Here is a 21,465-nt window from a genome sequence, read left to right on the forward strand (position 1 = left end):
ATACAACACCTGAGTGATAAAAAATAATTAAATGCTATTTTTTGACAAGTTTTTCACAGAGTGAGACATATATGTGACACCTGTGATACACTGAGGAGCCAAAAAACTGGTACACCTGCCTAATATCGTGTAGGGCCCCTGCGAGCCCGCAGAAGTGCCACAACACGACGTGTCATGGACTCGACTAATGTCTGAAGTAGTGCTGGAGGTAATTGACACCATGAATCCTGCAGGGCTGTCCATAAATCCGTAGGAGTAAGAGGGGGGGGGGGGTGGGTGGGTGGAGATCTTTTCTGAACAGCACGTTGCAAGGCATCCCAGATATGTTCAATAATGTTCATGTCTGGGGATTTAGGTGGCCAGCAGAAGTGTCTAAAGTCAGAAGAGTGTTCCTGGAGCCACTTCGTAGCAATTCTGGACGTGTGGGGTGTCGCATTGACCTGCTGAAATTGTCCAAGTCCGTCGAATGGGTGCAGGTGATCAGACAGGATGCTTACGTACTTGTCACCTGTCAGAATCGTATCTAGACGTATTAGGGGCCCATATCACCCCAACTGCACAAGCCCCATACTATCACCGAGCCTCCACCAGCTTGAACAGTCCCTTGTTGACATGTAGATTGGATGATTTATCCATGGATTCATGAGGTTTTCTCCATACCCTTACAGGTCCATCAGCTCGAAGCAATTGGAACCGAGACTCGTCAGACCAGGCAACGTGTTTCCAGTCCTCAAGTCCAATGTCGGTGTTGTCGGGCCCAGGCGAGGCATAAAGCTTTGTGTCGTGCAGTCATCAAGGGTACACGAGTAGGTCTTCGGCTCCGAAAGCCCATATCGATGTTTCGTTGAATGGTTCGCACGCTGACACTTGTTGATGGTCCAGCATTGAAATCTGCAGCAATTTGCGGAAGGGTTGCACGTGTGTCACGTTTAATGATTCTCGTCAGTCCCGTTCTTGCGTGATCTTTTTCCGGCCGCAGCGATGTCGTAGATTTAATTTTTTACCGGATTCCCGATATTCACGGTACACTCGTGAAATGGTCGTACGTGAAAATCCAAATTTCATCGCTACCTCGGAGATGCTATGTCCCATCTCTCGTGCGCCGACTATAACACCATGTTCAAATTCACTTAAATCTCGATAACCTGCCATTGTAGCAGCAGTAACCGATCTAACAACTATGCCAGACACTTGTTGTGTTATATAGGCGTTGCTGACCGCAGCGCCGTACTCTGATTGGTTCCATATCTCTTTATTTGCATCCGCATGCCAGTACCAGTTTTTTTGGCTCCAGTTCATATGGTTGCACAAATAGTTCACAAGAGGATCTGGGTTTGATTCCCGACAGAGACAAGATAACTTTTCTTTCCAAGGTCACCTCGAGATAATACCCAGAAAAGGTCTATTTCTTTGAAGTTTTCAAAAGTTAGAAAACTAAACTTAGTAATGAGCAATGATGGTAACTCATGCGAAAAATTGGCCAAAATGGGTCAGTGATGGAAATTTTAAGATTCCATCAAAATGAATAATTACCGATTTTTTTAGAAATGCAGTGCAATGTTTTTTGTTGTGTTAACCACTTTGTTGTGTCAGACATGGGCACCTGCTTCTTTCTGAAATTGACTTGCTCGATTGTTGCACGGGCATTATAACCTTTGTCCCCTAGAGGGCACTAACTTTTAACAAAAAATAAAAATTTAACTAAATCTGCACAAACGCTATGGCTTCATGCAACATTAGCTTGCAGATGGAGACACTAGATGAAGGTATGGACTGATAGGCCAACTATGGTTCTGGTAATCTTTTATGTTTGTTCTGATTTACCCGTGTTTTTTTTTCCTGTTTTATTCCTTTCTTTTCAAGTTTGAAGTTCTTTTTCACTCAGTAGGTGTCTATAGCCTACTGCATACTAGTGACAGCAGGTGGAAACTTTTTTGTAACTACTTTCCTATTTTTTTTAATTAATAAAATCTAATAGACATAAATACATGATCTAGTTATGATGACATCAGGGCTGGACAAGTGCCAGGTTGCCATGAGAACTAAAAAATTTGTATTGGCAAAGAAATTCAAATAAGAGCTTTTGAAAAAAACGAATTAAAAAAAAGTGGAGTGAACCAAAATTTTAAAATAGAAAAATTAAGTATGATTTTCTGTAATTGTATTTTATTCTTAGTCATAGACATAACAATAGAATGGAAAAAAACCCCCCAGATAATTTACACGTGAAAAAAAAATTTAATAACTCATCCGGCAGACCCATGAGAAGATTACTGTGCATTTTGTCAACAGATAGCAACATGTTTGCTTCGAATGAGTGGGGAAAAAATTTGATCAAAAGGGAAAATTTTGAGGGAAATTTCACTGACAGAGATTACCATCATTGGTAATAAGACTGATTTGAATAAGCGGTTCCCAACCGTTTATTCAAATATATTACTGATGGTTTACATAAATACCTCTTGGATTATGTGACTTGCATATTGGTTCGTATTTAATACATGTAATTTGAATTTTTCATCACTTTTCATGAACTGATTTTCAAAAAAGCAGGTGCAAAATAAATAAAATAAAAGTATTTTAACTAACTTGTGGAAGACTGGTGTCCTTTTAGCATGCCTATAACTCCCTTTCCATGAAAGCTACTGGCACGTAAAAGCAATGCTTTTGTTCGTGGATGCTTCCAAGTGATGACTGGAAATCTGAAAAAGGCAAATAGCATTATTATTGCAATGACTGAAAATGCAGACACAAAAAGTTAATTAAATTAATAGGTTGAATTTTTTACAGAATTCAACAAAATAAAACATATTTAGATTCAAATGTTCTTCCTCCACCCCTAAATGATCCCATTTTATGAATTTAGTGAATGAAAAATAGGCTGCTTCGGCACATTTTTGGATTTTTACTGCATTCAGAAAAATTTCAGGTGGAATTTACAAAAATTTTAAAAAAGTATTATGATATCACCTGCCATGTCTGTGACATCTGCAAAATTTCCTGATGCTATCATCACTTATACTCTGTGGAACGACCATCAAAGCAGGATAGCTAAACAGGAATGGAATTAAAAAGAAAGTTGAATAATAAATGAAAATATTAAACATCAGATTAAATTATGAATAGAGTTAAAAAATTCAAAACCAAGATTTAACAAGAACTAATTATTACGGGAGAGAAAATAAAATTTTGAAACTAAGCATTTACAGTTGCCAATTCATGTTATCATTTTTTTTAAAGATCAATATAACTGTAAAAGATGAACATCTAAATGAATGGTAAAACTTATTTTTATAGGTAGAAAATTTAATTTGCTATACTTTTGTTTTAGTACAATCTGCCTAAGACGGACACCTGTCTTGAACAGAACAGAAAAATTGTATATTGGATAATTAATGTTTTTATATTATGGGAAACCTCTTAAAGACTGAAACTGTCTAATGTGGAAATGGAAAAGGAATATTCAGTCTACTTTTAGATAAAAATCTGCAAAAACGGAAAGAATTTTTGGCCAAGTACAAGTTTTGTTCTTCGAATGGGAGGAAGTCACACTGATCCTCCTTGTGTTAGAGAACTCTTTTACTTTTTGGAAAAACGATGAAAGCTTATTATATCTATCTGAACTAGCTCTGGAAGTAAGGGGTTGGGGTTTGGCTTAGGTGGAAGCGGATTTACTATTTAAAATTTAGTAAAGCCTGCATAGCATTTTATTTACAATGGAAATGGTCACTTTTGTTATGAAACACTCCTGTTTCTTGGGAAAATGTTAATTTTCATTTAAAGTAATTCAGGAGAGAAATAGGCGAGGGATATTCACAGTTAAATCGAAGGATAAACAGGTTCTATCTGTGTTCATTCTTTCATAGTAAAATAAGTGTCAGAACTTTTTGAACATATACATTAACAGAAAAATTGAACAGTCTCACCTTGGGCATACTGAATAAGTACTATTAACTGATGTAATTCTGAATCCCTCAACTTTACTTTTACTACTGCTATTGCCATTCAAAACTCCAAATCCCAACCTCTGGTAATCTTTACAGTATGACCTTTCTGAAAGTTTCTCTAATGTTTTAGAGTCCATGTGAGCAGCATGAATGGCTATGTGAGGAGTAGAAGTTGTTATTTCCGTCTCATCTATAACTATAGAAACAAGTAAAAAAGAAAAATTGTATTAAAAATGTTTCTCTTGATCTTGCTGCAATAGTTACATGTTAAACAAAAACCAGCAATCTTCATTCACAAACTGTAATTAAGTTCTCATTCACTGATCTATTTAGCCTATGTACAGCTTTTTCTCATAAATTACAAGGTATAAGAACCTCATATGTATAAGTCTAATGCACAAAAATAAGATTGGACCATATTCAGAAATTAACGCAATAGCTGAGCTAAACCTCTCATTCAGAATGATTTTACAGAAATAGATCTAATGCAATTTATGCTAAGATTATACTGGTGTATTATCTAGTCTTTTTTTTAGTATGAGAATCAAATGGTGTTTTCTCTTCAATTAAGTAATAATGCACATCAACCATACATTTCAACACTTACGAGAATAATCATCTTCGTATAATGATGATGGTCGGTCAGAATCCCCATCAAACATCACAGACGATTGCGGTGTCCTTCCAGGACTAGGCAGAGTTCTGGAATCATGAGATCCTTGAATAACATACTTTTGCTTCCTAGATGAAGGCTTTGGTTTGAAGCCTGCTTTCATCGCAGTTTTGAGCAGAGTCTTTTTTGCAAAAACCCTTGAAAAATGAGAAAATAATCATTAAATATATATATATTTTTTAACTATTTTAAAATTACTCTTATCACAATGAAAATATTGTTTTGCTAGCACATGCTCTGCTATTAAAGTTTTGGGTAATATGAGACAAAAAAAAAAAAACTCTTGTGTTTTGTTTTAATCTGCAGTAGCCACTATAAATGAGAAATCAAATTCATCAAAAGATTCAAACAACTCAGAGGACAGAGAAGAATTTGTTGCCTACAGCTTTTCATGAATGAAGAGTTTAACTATTCAAACTTCATGTAAAACATGGTGGGAGTTTTCCATCTGTTTAGTCAGAGTACACCAGTTTTTATCTTTACATTTTCACAGCATTTAAAGACCTTAATGCTATGTTCTCCAGATATTCAGAACAAGTTGAAAAAAGCTCTGCACACAAGCTTCAACAACTGCTTCTGCATTTTTCACCAAATAATATTCAGTAAATTCAAATGATATGGACATAGAAGAAATCCAATAATTAATTAAAAATCCTGATACATTGACAAAGGAAGAATTAATCAAAATGACTGCTTCCAAAACTGAAATCATATCCTCATGAAGAAGTGGGAGAAACAAGTTCACTATGAACAGCATAGCGGATACCCTTCGCAAGTTTAAATCATCAATAGATTATTACATTGACAAAGAAAAAACACATGATAATACCAATTCTCCACATGTATAAAACTTGGTAGATGAAACATAACCAATATACTTTAACACAGGGCCGGAACTAGAGGGGAACGGGGTCACTGCTCCAAGCGGCAGTTTTAGGTGGGAACAAAGAACACTAAAAAAAATGATTAAATTTTAAAGTTCTGGGGTAGCCGAAATCATGTTTGCCCTGGGGTGACAAAAAATCCAGTTACGGCACTGTCCAAAATATTTAGTTAAAAAAAGAAATGACGATAAGACATTATTGAAATTCTCACAGAGAATCCCCCCCCCCCCACTGATGCTTCTTTGTACCTCAGGCACATTTAGCTTTTTTTCATTACATGCCTACAAAACAAAACTTTATGGTTTTGGTTATTCATGGATTTTTCGTATTCATCAGGACTCAGAACATAACCCCCAGAATATCAAGGGTAGACTGTATTTACTGGAAATAATAATATTTTATCAATATCTGTTGCTTTAGTTCGAATGAAGAAACTATACCGTGTGTTTGTGCATTTAATTATCATTTGTTTCCAACATGCCCTTCACAGATATATTAAACGAGAAAAGTGCTAGGAGAGAAACGGATAACTCTTATTTCGTCATCAAAACTCACTTGAGAGTAGCATTTTTTTCCTTCTGCTTGTGCAAGGGCGTTTGAGGTACAGCCATATGACCACAGAATGCAAACAGGTGTAGAATATTGGAAGGGCACTTGGCTCGATTTATGAGTTTCCGAAATGCTTCAATGCTCTCCGAAGTTACCTCTTCATCGAAAGCCACTTTTATAAGCTGCAAAATAATGGTAGAGAAATTCATAATTAATAAGTGAAATAAATAAATTCATAATTCATTATTACAATATAAAAACCCCATAAAATACAGCATGGCCATGAGATTCCATGTCAATCACACAGCAGCCAACTTTGAAGAATGAGAAGTAGGGAGATTTTCGAATTCATAGATCCATTAAAATTCAATTTTCAAATTCCATTCAAAAATAAATGTAAAAGGGATTTTTGGAATCAAAAAAGTAAAATTGTAAGAAATGGTCCTCCCTTTGCAAAAATGTGATGTGCAAGCCATCATAGTTAAGTCCCCAATTATCGCCAACCAGTAGGCAAAATTACCTGGCATTACTACTTTCAAATCAAATCATGCTAACAAAAAAATTGTTATTGGGTTGCTAATTTCTGATGTCGACAAGCCAAATTGATGCTGACTGTTTAGTGAATTTTGTCTCTTCCCCATGAAAATTTTTCCCCATTTTTTTGTGATTTGACGCTATGGTGACAATTTATATGGTGTCACATTGCGAGATATGACTGTATCACAAGAATAATAATTAGGTTAATTTTCTTCTCATAATGGAAGAACCTATATCAATCCAATGGTTACAAAAATCCTAAAAAGTTTTAAATTTGAAAACAACAAAAACAAACCTGGAAAGTGTTTGAGCGTAGCTGTAAGCCTTCTTGTAAAAATTGGTCGACTTGAGTCAATGACTGTACATTCACTTTTTTCTCTTTGGTTAACGTCGCAACTGGGAAACTCCTTACTATGACATGTTCAGCAGCTTAAAATAAAATGCATAAACATCAATAAATAAACAGTCATGCTGATATCAGATTGCATAAATATAACTAACAATTTAAAGAAAAATAAATTTGAACTTCAAGCGTGTAACACTTTGTATATATCAACTAGAATATAGAAAAATCCATTTAAGTTTGTTCATTTTTATTATTTAGAAGAAATTTGACCGTCTGTGCTCATACACTGTAAAGAATCTGGAGGAGGATAAGTTGCAACACTCAATCGTTAACTTGCAGCTTGTTACTTAACATATTATTTACACATTTGAACTGACACTCTATTTTAACACAATTCTTGTGTTTTACAGTTTTTCCTGAGCAATAATGGGCATTTCTTCTAGTTTTTCGTGATTATAATTAAGCTTTCTCACTCTATAAGGTTACCATTAGGAATATCAATACTCTTATTAACTAACACGATTAGTAAAAACATGTTACCAAAAGGATCACAAGGTGTTCCTTTGAAGAGAACACGGTAATTTGAAAGAAATATGGCACCCTCTGCAGGAAGTAAACTTGGTCCTCCAAATATTCCTCCTGTCCCCTCATCTCTACCATCAGGAATCAAGTACACACGAAGACATTCCATCAGGAGATCTTCTCCTTGCAGAAGACTAGGTGACAGAATTTTGGGCTACAAAGAAAAGAGGAAAGAGTATATAATAGAAGTACCATAGATTTCTTTTTCAATTGGTTGTAAATCACATGCATGCAAACGATGAGACATCAAAATCTTCATGCACAAATTTTCATTAAAATATGATTATTCAAGAGGCTGAAATGAAAAACCTTTGTCAAAACCAGATCACAAACAAAATGAAATATGGTTATGGGTTTTCATGAGTACTAGCAAGAGAATTGAGCAAATTATGATAGATCAAGGAAGTTTCAGTTTGCCAAAATGCCAATCAACAAAAAAAACAGTCATCTGTAGTTTTGATATACTATCAACTGATGCCCCAAGAGATAATTTAAGATTGTTAATTTATAATTACTTTTAACTCACTTAAAAATTTTCTCAAAATGTTTCACAATGCAAAATTAGAAAAAGAAACCATTTTTGAATTTTTTAAAAAGAAAGTAGACCTTTTTTAAATAAATGATTCATAATACAACTTCACGTCTAAAATGCATGAATTTATCTCAGACTGCTAATTTCATCACACTTACTACAAAACTAATTACAAACTGAAAGAAGAAAACTTGATAAATTTAGCAACTCAAGTAACATAGGTATTAGGGTTTCATTGTGTTAGTAACACAGCTTACACATTGTTTTGGGGAAGGGGGGGGGGTGCTACAGCACTTTTTTTCTCCCATGAATAGCATGATGATAAAAAACATTAATTTTAAGTAATTAATGGAATAATAAAAAAAAGATCAATTTAAATTAAGGAAACACTCCTCATTAAAACTTTTAATGAAGGTTAGTAAATGGAATATTTGACGGAAAAAAAAATCTTAATAAAACACATCAAATGATAAATAAATTAATAATCTGCAAAAACAACTGGTTGTATGTGAGACTAATCCAACAAAATAGAACAAAGAGCTACTAGATATCAAGGCTGGTGAGGATACATGAGGGTCTTTTGATAACTAAGGCAAATCTCTATGAGATAGCACCACAATTGCTTTCAAATGATTACAATTCTAAGTATCACTCTTCAAAACCTGTCACAACAAGTTTTAACACTGAAAATGGGCAGTAATAAGTGGTTTGCAGTGAAAAAAAAACCATTTTTATCTAAAATAGTTGCAAGCAGCCCAGATCAAAGCTCAATTGGAATAAGTATATTGAGATTCTGCACTATCATTAACTCTATGATGGCCCTGACAGGGAGTATGGGTATGTTTTGGATTTGTGGAGGGTGAGGAAGAAAATGAAAGATTTCGTCAAAGGTGGACACCTGAAAACAGGTCTAAGTCTCATAGAAGGTGAGGATAAAAAGAGGGGAAAAAAAGATTAGTGAAAACTTGGAGAGTCTATTTTGAGGGGAAAAAACCAGCTATAAAAAGAGTTAAAGCAAGATATACAGAAAACTGGATGTTGTGAAGATAGTTATGAAGATAGAAAAGTTAAAGACCATTTATTTATGGATCAATGAATTTAAACAGGCTGCACCGTCACCAAAGAAAAGGAACGCTCTGAGCACCCAGTTTAGGCACCCAATCTGGAAATAATTGAAAAAAAATCAACGGTACCATCATGGAAGATCACAGATATAAGGTGCTTGAGATAGCTGCTGTTGAGGGCATCTCAATAAAATGGGTTTCCAATAATCTCCATGAGAAATAGGAGATGGAAAAAACTTTGTGCCAGGTGAGTGCCAGAATTGCTGACAGTTGATCAAAAGCAGACGCATAAGATATTTCAAAAGAAAATTTGACAATATTGGCTCATAACCCTCTTCTGCCCCGATTTTTGGCTGCAGGTGAAATATGGAGTCAAAGAAGTTGATCAAGCATGGTGAAACAGCACCAAAAAGACACATCTGCTTTGCTTACTAAAAAAAGTGATGACACTTTTTTGGGATACTCAAAGCATTGTCTGTATATAGGGTGCATAGCAAACAAGCGGTATGACATTTTACTGGTGAACCGTTGATCCAAAGGTATACTTCCAATTATAAAATGTTTCCAAATAATGAGTAGTACTCAAAAAAAGATATGTCATTCATGTTTCAAGGAGTTGTCTATAATATAAGTCCTCGCGTGCCTCAAACCTCAATTAGAAAGTTATTGCCCTGTCTCTCCCGATTCTAACAAAAAAAAATTCCACGTGTCTAAGTGCATTATTCATTGAGATATTTTAATTCGAAAAATGGAGGAAATTTGGGAAAAACAGCCATTAAATGCGGGTAAAACAGGTTTTTCTGCATTTATTTTGCTTTTTCAATTGACTTCTAGTAATCCAGAGATTTCAGTAATCACCCTGGACTGATATGTGTCTGATTAGCACGAGTCTACTGTATTTATTTACATGTAAAAAACAGGTGAAAAGAAATGAGTGAACACTCTAGGGCGTTCACCGCAAAGTGAAAGGATGTGGGTTCGATTCCTACAAGGGCAGTTAAATTTCCTCTTTCCTAAATATATCTTCGCATCAACCAGCTGTTAAAAACCTTTGTATGGATAGGGGAGAGTGACATCATCCAAGGGTAAAATTACTGTGTATTAAATTTATTTTCTTATCACGCATTGTTCAAGTTTGGTAAGCTTTCCATCCCAATAATAAAACTCCTCTCAAAATCTACTGGTGCGCGAATCAATTCCTTGAGCATCACAATTCAACCCATGCGGCTTCACTGCATGGGTTGCCAAATCAGGAGTAAGGTATAAAAATAAAATGACAGAAAAATGTAGAAAAAGTTTTTGTCTGTAAAATTCAAACTATGGATCAAATGGACCAATTCGCAAAAGAAACAATAACTTTTGATGCACTGAATCTACCAACTGAAAGCAGAAAAACAGTGAATATGTATCAGTTTTATAAAGAGGTGGAGCCCAGGGTAAAATTTCAAAGGTGAGATCGTCTATTTACCACCACATTACATCTGGTGGACACAAATCTGCAAGTTTTCTGGGTTATTTTATGGGTGTGGCTCATATACTGAAGTGTTGTCTCTGTTGCGGCCTGCGACGCTGCAGATGACCATCACGTAGGTCCTTGAATAGTGAGCAGTTGGCCACTCCCTGAGCTAAAGAAAAGGTATTTATACCTTTTCTGCAGATAGACCTCTGAAAGTAGATTGGATATTATGACTTCCTTTATTTATTTTTGCCTACTAAGCTTATGAGTAATGTTTTCACTATGATCGACACAAAATGTTTTAATTTAATTTAACCTCATAAGGGCATAAAATTACCCCAACAAAGCACTGAACGAATAAAAAAAAAATTAGTTGCAATTTAACAAATTCAGATAGAAACTTCAGTCATAGTTATGAAATATTTTCTTAATTTATAAGAAGTTTCCAAATATGCTTGATTAGTCACTAAATTTCATCTATGAGAACAGAGATGAATTTTCAAAATAACCTCTACGAGTGTTGTAAGATGTAATGAAACATAAAACCCTTAAATTATGGAGGACGATAAGAAAATTATAACATTTATGAACAAAAAAATATTTGTTATACATGGTACTGACATATTACACAACACAAAACTATTTTTGTTCATGCAATCTTGCCTTTATCAGAGTGCTGTTTGTATTACTTTGAACTTTTCCCTTTTTTTAAAAGAAGACAATACCTAGAGAAAAATGTGCACACAGTGAGAGAAAAATTTGAAATGAATTTTGAGCAAAATAAAAAAAGACAAAAAACAAAGCATTTAGAATGATTAATGATTCAGGCAAGAACTCTCTCAAGCTTAATAGGACATGGAAGTGATATCGCTGTTTGAAAAACAGTGTGCAAATGTCCCAATGGCAGAGCATTTTGAGAGTCAACCACATGTTGAAATTTCCAGAAAGAAAAATTTCAATTTCAAGTCAGAGAGTTGAATATAACCATGGCTTAGTCAATAATTTGATAAACATAGGGTGTTAAGCCTAAAGGCATCCAAAAGTAATAATCCATACCGAGAGAACCACACATGTTTTGTTATGCAAGTTCTGTGGCGCTGATAGGCTCCAAGTTGTTTAAATTTTATACCAAGGGTCCTGTACACTGTGGAAAACAGCTTTGAGACACTTTTAAAAGCAGCCTTGACTACCAGTCAGTATATCAATGCTACAATATAAAGTTCAGTGTATGCTTTGGCTAGCTGAATTTAACCCTTCAATGGACAATGGCGCACCTATATATTGTCAAAAAATCTTCCTTTTTTTTTATTTAGCATTTTATGTGTGTGAGTGTGACAAGCCCAGATAATTTGTAAATATGATTCACCAATAAAGCACATTTTTTCATCCCCTTTACTTTGCACGTGCTGAAAATTGGGAGAAAGCCTACTTCATTGAAAAAGATAGAGAATACGAAAGAGGAATCAGTGATTTCTGCTATGCAGGTTATTTCTCAAATCAGTGATGCATGTCAACCGCTGTGTACAAAATGAGTGTAATGTGAAAAGAGTTTATTTAATAAAACCACAAATGTTACTAAGCACTTGACAGAGATCCTTATGATTTGGACATTTGCAGAGCCACAAACAGCACCCACATTGAACTTTATTGAAATACAAATAAACTTGAGAAGGTGCCCTCTCCAATGCAGTTAAAATTTGACTAATCAGGGCCAGAACTAAAAGGAGCAAATGGGACAAGTGCTCAGGGTAGCAAACTTTTGGAGACTGAAATTTCAAAACTGGAACAAAAAACTTGTACAGTGAAACCTCACTACAATGATAAATCTCTCTTAAACAATATTTTCTCAAGTCTTATTTGGAAATGCCTGGAGTCTAATGTTAAATAGCTGTCTCTTGATATAATAATAATGTTTCTAAAATGACATTTTTCCTTCGTCTGTAGAGTATTATTATATTAAATGTTTCACTACCAATATTATCAAATTTTACAGTGAAGGAAGGTGGCGAAATCAAGTTTATCCCCCTCTCAAAAAAGTCCAGTTTCAACCCTGTACTAACTAAGGATGGTTCTTTCACTATAAGCCATTACTTTTGAATACCTTCTTTTTGTTGTGAACCTACATATAGATGCATCAAATTTTTACAGAAACGTGAATCATATTCGTAACAGAGATAGAGTAATATCTACATGGTAATCAACACATTTCTTTTTTTGTGGACAGTAAGCTGCAAAAAAGTCTATCATCAGTTCCTACACAATTCTTTGTAATATGGCAGAACCTCAATACATCATAAAAATTGGAACTATTTGGACCTAATTGGACACAATATGTCCAACACCATGTCACGTTATTTTATTGAATTAATAAAATTATGTTTGTATAGGCTACCCCATAGTATTGGGGCTAATATGTAACGTAGGGTAAGATTGGGGGTTTGTTCTAGAAATGTTTAAGTTTTCTGTGCTTTGAGAAATTGATATGCCCCTTTTCTGGCATAAACATTTGGCAAAAACGAGAAAAGCTGTTAAAAATTTGAACACAATTTGCATTTTTATGTTCATTATGATCTTCCATTTTACAAAGATTAATCTTTAGGTCACCGATGAAGGAAGGCCCAAAAATTAAACATGTGTACTTCATATTCATAGTAATAAAATACAGCTTTTATGATCATTATCTTAATGTTTTAAATCTTCTTTAAAAAAAAACTATGGCAGCCAACTATGGTCCAGCAGGTTCAAAATTTCAAGTTTAGGAGTTCATAAAGTTCGAAACATTGATGATTGTTGATATAGATTACAGAGTCAAGTGAGAAAATTTGAAACTTGATTTTAACAGTATGGAAGACTCTAAAGAAAGCTAAAAAAAACTATGGAAGAAAGCTAAAAACTACATTTATAAAATGAAACAGGACTATTAATACTATTATTTTAAAACAGTGTGATGAGACTAACCTTGGTGATAGGAAGTAAACGTTTGCTCTCCTTGTGAACAGCCTCAAGAGTCTCCATTTGCATGGCCACCACACCTGGAAAAGAATAATAATGCATTAAAAAAAAACTCAGCAAGGATAAATACTAGTGCCATGTTGACATGGTGACTAGAAAATCGGCATCACACCTAAAATATTCTATGTGTGATTACTAAATTGAAACTTGAATGACTGTCAAAGGATGACACAAAATTTACTCAAATTAATTACACATTGAACATTGAAGGACCGGACACACCCCGCTTCCCATCTCAAGGAGATATCGAAGCAATTAATTACACAGATGCTTATCATGTTGAAAGACGTGAAGTCCCAGAAAAGTTAAAAAACATTATTTAGGACCGTTTTCCCTTCAGCAAAAAACATGGTTGACTCTTAAGAAATTCAGCTGACACCTAAATATTCTTTCGATTTGACAAACCTTGATAAATATCACTTTCAATTACAACAAATTTGGTTTCAGCCATGGAAAATAATTTGCAATAAAGACCACTGCATAGCTGCCAACTTTTGAAAATGAAAATTCGGGAGATTTTCGCGCAAACCCTTATTTTATGCTAAAACCACTCCCTAATAAATACAATAGGGATTTTTCCAAATAAAATAGGGATTTTCCAAACATAAAAGTTAAAGCGTAGGGAATAAAATCCCTACTGAAGTCAAATTAAAATAGGGATTTTACACACATGGAAGTTAAACCCTTGGGAATAAAATTCCTATGCAAAAAACAAGTGAAATTGGAGACCAAAACTTCAATGATGTAAAAATAAATATTGTGTTCAATTAGAAACACTGCGAACAAACATTTGGCGCGAATGACCCCAAAATCATCGGAAGATGAAAGAAAACACAGTCAATTTTTGAAGAACACTGACTTTTTGTGACACTTGCTTGATGTTTTTTTTCATTTCACGAGTGATGATGGCAGTCTTTCCATGACCGATGTTTATGTCCGTAACACAACTTGTACAAAAAGGAAAAGTCGGCCCTCTTCTGGAACGTTTGATGAAAGGAAATTCATCGGAATAGGTATCTTTAAAATTGATTAAATATGTTTTCGCTTATCATTATTCATGCTTTGCTATATCGCACGTACGTAACTTGTCCACACATCAAACTTGTTTTTTATCTAGTGAAAAATCTGATGACTACATAAAGATTTATGCCTGAAGAGAGTAAACTCAATGATACAAACCCACAAACATAGGGCATACAGTAGCGCCATCTAAATACTAAACTACAGTATTTTAATGTGTATAAGGAGCCCCTTTTTACCAAAAATTGAATCCCCAAAAATACGGGAAGGGGGTTCTTATACATGGATAGTATTGTAGATATATCTTGTCACCTTTTTTTAAAATTTTAAGTTAAAATAATCAGGGGGTTGTATATGTAGTAAAACTCCTACTTAGTTGTCACCCCTCTTTTACAAATAATACAAATTAATAATAAAATAATAATTTCCCACTATATAACAAAAGTATGCATTTCAAACCCCTAATTAATGGTCACCTCCTATTTATAGACAAATTTTTTGTCCCGTTGGTGACACAAAAGAGAGGTTTTACTGTACTTACCTTATACACGTTAAAATATGGTATATAATTTTAGTGTACAATGTCTTTCGCAGGCTACACACAGGAAATTTCAGCAAATATTAAGACAGGCGATTAAAAAAAAAAAAGTTCACATTTTTTGAAGTATTATTGTATTACTTCAAAACCATGCTCAGAAAAGAACTGCAACTAAACATACAATGCTCTATAGGGAAAAATGTCATACCAGGAATCATTTGATGCAGAGCTTTGATGTGATCTTCAGTGACACCACTGTCAGTGCAGACCTTATCAACGAATCTTGAAACAAACTTGATAACGTTTGCCCCCACCTCGGAGTTGTCTTCCTCAAAACCACTCTCAGCATCAACACTATCGGTTTCAGCCACACTGGAACAAAACATAAAACTCTGATAGTAGAAGTAAATTTTAATCACAAAATCGCATGTCTATTGAAAATATTTAAATATTTGACCATTTATGCAGAGAAAGTCACTCTGCATGTGTTTTCACTTTTTTTTCCTGAACAGTTGATATGACATGGCAACAGTTATATATATGATAATCATTGTATAATACATGCTAAACACGTACCTCACCGCAATTGTGTAAAGTTAAACATACTGACAGGCCTAAATTCAAATTTTGTACCAGTAGAGCAAAAAATAAAATTAAATGAAAAAGCTGAACTTTACAAGTCTAGCTATGTACACTGAAGAGCCAAAAAAACTGGCCCACCTGCCTAATACCGTGTAGGGCCCCCGCGAGCCCGCAGAAGTGCCGCAACACGCCGTGGCATGGACTCGACTAATGTCTGAAGTAGTGCTGGAGGTAATTGTCACGATGAAATCATGCAGGGCTGTCCATAAATCTGCAGGAGTAAGAGGGGGTGGAGATCTCTTCTGAACAGCATGTTGCAAGGCATCCCAGATATGTTCAATAATGTTCATGTCTGGGGATTTAGGTGGCCAGCGGAAGTGTCTAAAGTCAGAAGAGTGTTCCTGGAACCACTTTGTAGCAATTCTGGACGTGTGGGGTGTCACATTGTCCTGCTGAAATTGTCCAAGTCCGTCGGAATGCACAATGGACATGAATGGGTGCAGGTGGTCAGACAGGATGCTTACGCACCTTTCACCTGTCAGAGTCATATCTAGATGTATCAGGGGGGTGTTGTCGGTCCCAGGCGAGGCGTAAAGCTTTGTGTCGTTCAGTCATCAAGAGTACACGAGTGGGCCTTCGGCTCCAAAAGCCCATATCGATGATGTTTCGTTGAATGGTTCACACGCTGACACTTGTTGATGGCCCAGCATTGAAATCTGCAGCAATTTGCGGAAGGGTTGCACGTCTGTCACGTTTAATGATTCTCGTCAGTCGTTGTTGGTCCCGTTCTTGCATGATCTTTTTCCGGCCGCAGCGATGTCGTAGATTTAATTTTTTACCGGATTCTCGATATTCACAGTACACTCGTGAAATGGTCATATGTGAAAATCCAAATTTCATCACTACCTTGGAGATGCTATGTCCCATCTCTCGTGCGCCGACTATAACACCACGTTCAAACTCACTTAAATCTCGATAACTTGCTATTGTAGCAGCAGTAACCGATCTAACAACTATGCCAGACACTTGTTGTGTTATATAGGCGTTGCCGACCGCAGCGCCGTACTTTGATTGGTTCCATATCTCTTTATTTGCATACACATGCCAGTACCAGTTTTTTTGGCTCTTCAGTTTATATATGAATAAAGAGGTTTGTGAATGATTAGCAAGGAACCTTGTATTCACAGTTATTTCTTACTTCTTAAACACAAAACACACACACAACACTGACATCATAGATTTTCTCTCTCTCATGCACACACACAACATCCTCTGGCAAGCATAAGAAATTCCTCAGAGGAATGTTTACGAGTTGCATGTATGATATGAGTTTGTTATTGTTTCTATGGAGAGCATAATTAGGCCTACAATATTTAACACTCATGCATAATACAAATGGGGGGAATCAACTGCCAAATTCTTTACTTTGAAATTTGGAAGGCAGATGACAGCACTACTTGTTAGTTTAACAGACAGTAACTCAACATACTTTCAACTTTGTGCACACATTTTCAACTTTCTTATTACCTTTAACGCAAAAGTGTAAGCATATTAATTTATTTAATTAGAAGAAAATTTTTTAATTATACATTTTTTATATTGTTATTGAAGAGTTATGTTTATTTAGATTATTCAAAACTGTTTTGTATAAACAGCTGTGTTTTAATAATGAAAAAAAGAAAGCTTAACAAATCATCTGGCTATGACGGCATTTGCTGTTGTGGCCAAATGCAACAGTGGTGCCTATGATGGCATATGTCGGCATGCAGATTTTCAGCCTTTATCACATGGATATGACGGAATAATTTGTCATACAACTGCTGCCATCTGCACAGGCATCCTTCTACTTTATCATCTCACCTTTAGATGGAGTTGAAAAATTATATTTCAAGATCAGAGAAGTTATTATTAGTATTATTTTTGCCATCTTTGTAAGGCTGCATCTCAAGCGTTTTTAATATATACTCTATCTTATAATTAGTAACATCAGGGCTGGAACTAGAGGGGGCTGGTGGCAACTGCCCCAGGTGGCAAAATTTAGGGGGTGGTAATTTAAGGTGGGGAACAAAGAACACAGTTATAAAATTATTGAAGTTATGGGGACGGCAAAATAATGTTTGCCCCTGGTGACAAAAATCGTAGTTATGGCCCCGAGTAACATACGAGGAAGAAAAAAAATATGATTTGCATATCATTTTATAAATTTCAATACAACATTTTTAACATGAATTACTGAGAAATACTTTCTTGCATTCATTTTGAACTTGAACAACCATTGCTGTCATTACATTTAACTATACAAAAATTCCACATTCTTATTTAGAAAGTTAATTATTTTTAATAATTAACTTTTATTTTTATTATTTTTTATGGTTATAAATATACAGCAAAGAACATCAGTTTTAATGTTTTTATAAAAAAATTCAATCAAAAAATATATTTGAATAGCTTTTAAACTTCCAAGAAAAAGAAAAACGGAAAAAGCATGCACATATTCATAAAAAGGGGCATCTCTCGGGCAACACACAGAGATTAAAATAGACCAGATGGCTGGTTAAAACAATGATTGGCTGTAATGACTTCAACAAAGTCAAATTATTGTTGCTTTATTTGCAGCTTAAACCTTTGACTTGAAAGAGCTCTAGAAAAATCAGACATTTAAGGACTCCCTGTGAAGAGGGTTGAAGATTTTCAGTAAATTAGAGAACATACACTATTTAAATTCAGGGCATGAGGTAACCTGCACAGTACTATAAAAATAATAATTGAATAAATAAGTTTTTTGTGCATTTTCACATTCCTCAATTCAAATTGTAATTGTTCGAAATGAATAACATGAAAATATACAGTGAATATTCATTTCAAAAAGGCAAAATGCATAAATATTATTTTATTTGAACAATTTTGAGATTACCATTGGGCTAGAATTTATTTATTCTCGGCGGTTTAACCATGGGTTTTCAATAATCAGTGTTCCTCTTCCCTGGCCATTACCCTTGTTAATCAATGTTCTACTGTTAAGTGGTTCAGAGACTTTTATGTCTTTCTTAAGATTAAACAATGGTAAAACAATGGTACAAACAATTTGTAATAAAATTAAAAAACAAAACAAGAGAACAAAAGTGGACTTGTCAGAAGTTGTATGTACTCTGATGACACATTTAGAACAGGGGGGAAAAAAAGTTAAATCACTATCAATAACAAATGATACAAAAAACTAATAGACTTATATACTATTCAAATTTGTAGCACATTTGTAAAATGAAAAAGTTTCACTTTCTCGAAATATCAATCAGTAAAAAGAAACAAACAATAATTTTTTTTTACCTGTTCGTAACATTGCTGTTACTGTTACTCTCCCTCTCGAGGTCAGTGGAACTTTTGGCACTACGACTGGCGTCTAATGGCACGCGAAGAGCAACCATGCGGTTTGCATAATGAATAGCCTGGCTGTAGACAGTAGATTCTTCATTCATAATCATCTCTTGCTGTTGTTCCTTGGTTAAGCTTGACCACAACCTTATCTGTAAAGATAACAGCCATCAAATGCGTGGTTATCATATGATTGGTATGATTTTGTTATGGCACATGCAATACATATAAATCAAATAATAATTACTAAACAAATTTGCTAAAGCTAATCTGACCAGATGAAGATACACATACTTGTTCTGCAGCGATTTCCAATGCACTAGGTTCTGGTTGGCGTCCCAAGTTATTATTTACATGGTTGTGAGATGAATAGGAGTTATGCATTTTATGAGAGTCTATCCTACTCCAAGAAGCACTCATGTCTTTATTCTGAAATGGGCCAAAAATATTATCAATATGGTGTGCATACTAAAAAAAATTATGTAAATAAAAGAGAAACAAAGTAAGAATTCCTCTTTTATGAAGAATAAGAACTTCTATAAGAATCTCCCTTCCTGTTCAGTTCTGATTGAGTTAGCTAGATATAGCCAAACCTCTTTCTCGAAAAACTCTATATCCCAAAAAATAATTCTTGCATTTGCAGTGCTAAATCAATGTATTTTCACCTCTCTGTTTCAAAGAAATTTTCGAAAACTCTCTATCTCGAAGGCCAAGTATATATAGAATGATAGTAAAAATAAAACAGAAATTCCTTTTCTTTTGGGTAAAATCTGGCTTTTCTTTGGAATTGAAAAAAAAAACTGATCAAAAAGGGTTATTCGTACAGCCCATTGTGCTTAATGGATCTTGTTAATCATAGACGGTTACTGTGATTGATGGGGGGGGGGGTGAATGTCATGTGAATGGCTTTTTCAGCATAGCAAAAAGTCAGCCAAGAAACAATTTAAAATTGCTTCAAGAAAGCTGCGGATTTGGAATCAGTCATCTCAGTGATGATAATCAGATCTCGTGGTTCACTTGAATTTAAGTGGATCTCAGAACAATTTTGTAGATGAAATTTCAGAACAGTTAGGGCATTATTAAAAACACCTGAAGCTAGAAATTTCATTTTCCGATTCTGTGGAAATAAACAGTGTTTACGACAAATTTTCAGCACCTTGACTGATACCAAAATTATTGCTGAATGTAAAGAAGACTCAGGTGATGAAAATACAGCAAAAGAGGCTCCAGAGGAATTATAAAAAAGTAGCAGTGTGAAAAATGCTAAACGAATACAGCCAAAACGCTGTGCCATTTTCTGGAGCAATAACTTCATTAATATGGAGTAATATATACTACGGTATGTGTATATATTTTCTAGTTTCATCAATCAAGTTCTTTGTCATTTTGGCATGTTTTTTCTTTCTTGCTCAAAAAAACTCTTTCTCAAAATTTTTTTCCAGTCCCGTCTGTTGCAAGATAGAGAGGTTTGACTGTATATCAAGCACAGTGAAATCTCTGTACAATTGAGCCTCCATAACAGATACTTCTGAAGACTGTGGAACATAGCCTTTATGGTGTATTTCACAATACAGGGTGAATGTGACCTAATCTGCCAAGCTGGGGGGGGGGGGTGATAGACAAGCCCAAGTGGAACATAAAACACTATAGATAACCATCCTATCTGTAAAAGTTTCAAATAAAGGTGGATAATATATATATACAATAATATGGCAGATTATGGAAGAAAAATTCACAAAGTCTGAAAAAACTCGAATTTGTGAAGTTTCTGTAAGATTTACATTCAAACTAAGCACATATTTGGAAGGAGCAGAAAAAATCATATAAAAGGATGTAATATTTCAGTGAGGCTACATTTGTTCTGAACTACAACACTGATATTGTATATTGTAGGCTATAGCAAAAGCTGGTGTAATGGACAAGTTTTTGGTAAATTTGACCGATTTTAGCTAGAAGGGTGTTTGGGAGGGGGGGGGGATAGGCAATTATAGATTTTGGTGACAATTTGATTTTGCACTTCACAATCTTTCAATAATCGTAGCTCACCATTAAATACAGATATTTAGATGGAAATGATGTTACTTTATGGGATTTTTTATGCTCTTTTCAAATATGCAGTTAGTTTGTGTGTAAATTTTTTAGAAACTTCATAAATTGGTTTTTTTTAGACTTGGAGCATTTTTCTTCTATATTCCATTATCCACCACAACGGTTAAAGATAGGACACGGTTGCTGTGGTGTTTTATGTTTCACTTAAACTCATCGGTCACCCCCTTTTGTTTGGCAGATCTTATATATATATAAATGTGAATGTATGTACATGCATGTTTGTCTTTTATACAAATCTGCAACCTTTGACCAATCATCATCA

The 21,465-nt window shown here is 34.7% G+C and overlaps 1 protein-coding gene across 1 annotated transcript in view; it reads right to left on the reverse strand.

Annotated features, from left to right (window-relative positions):
* The window catches only part of Sbf (SET domain binding factor), a 69,817-nt gene that overhangs the window by 25,092 nt on the left and 23,260 nt on the right, over positions 1 to 21,465 (reverse strand). The window contains exons 18-28 of the mRNA XM_089247925.1: positions 19,389 to 19,523; positions 19,050 to 19,246; positions 15,349 to 15,512; positions 13,529 to 13,602; positions 7,477 to 7,672; positions 6,886 to 7,019; positions 6,060 to 6,235; positions 4,555 to 4,757; positions 3,927 to 4,143; positions 2,971 to 3,051; positions 2,590 to 2,702 (exon numbers count right to left, since the gene is read on the reverse strand). Coding sequence (XP_089104051.1) covers positions 2,590 to 2,702; positions 2,971 to 3,051; positions 3,927 to 4,143; positions 4,555 to 4,757; positions 6,060 to 6,235; positions 6,886 to 7,019; positions 7,477 to 7,672; positions 13,529 to 13,602; positions 15,349 to 15,512; positions 19,050 to 19,246; positions 19,389 to 19,523 — 1,690 coding nt within the window. The remainder of the gene's footprint in view (positions 1 to 2,589; positions 2,703 to 2,970; positions 3,052 to 3,926; positions 4,144 to 4,554; positions 4,758 to 6,059; positions 6,236 to 6,885; positions 7,020 to 7,476; positions 7,673 to 13,528; positions 13,603 to 15,348; positions 15,513 to 19,049; positions 19,247 to 19,388; positions 19,524 to 21,465) is intronic.

The sequence above is a fragment of the Pholcus phalangioides genome, unplaced genomic scaffold, assembly GCF_987345545.1.
Source record: "Pholcus phalangioides strain wild (caught in Gottingen) unplaced genomic scaffold, Ppha-v1.0 ptg000018l_1, whole genome shotgun sequence".
NCBI classification, from domain to species: domain Eukaryota; kingdom Metazoa; phylum Arthropoda; class Arachnida; order Araneae; family Pholcidae; genus Pholcus; species Pholcus phalangioides.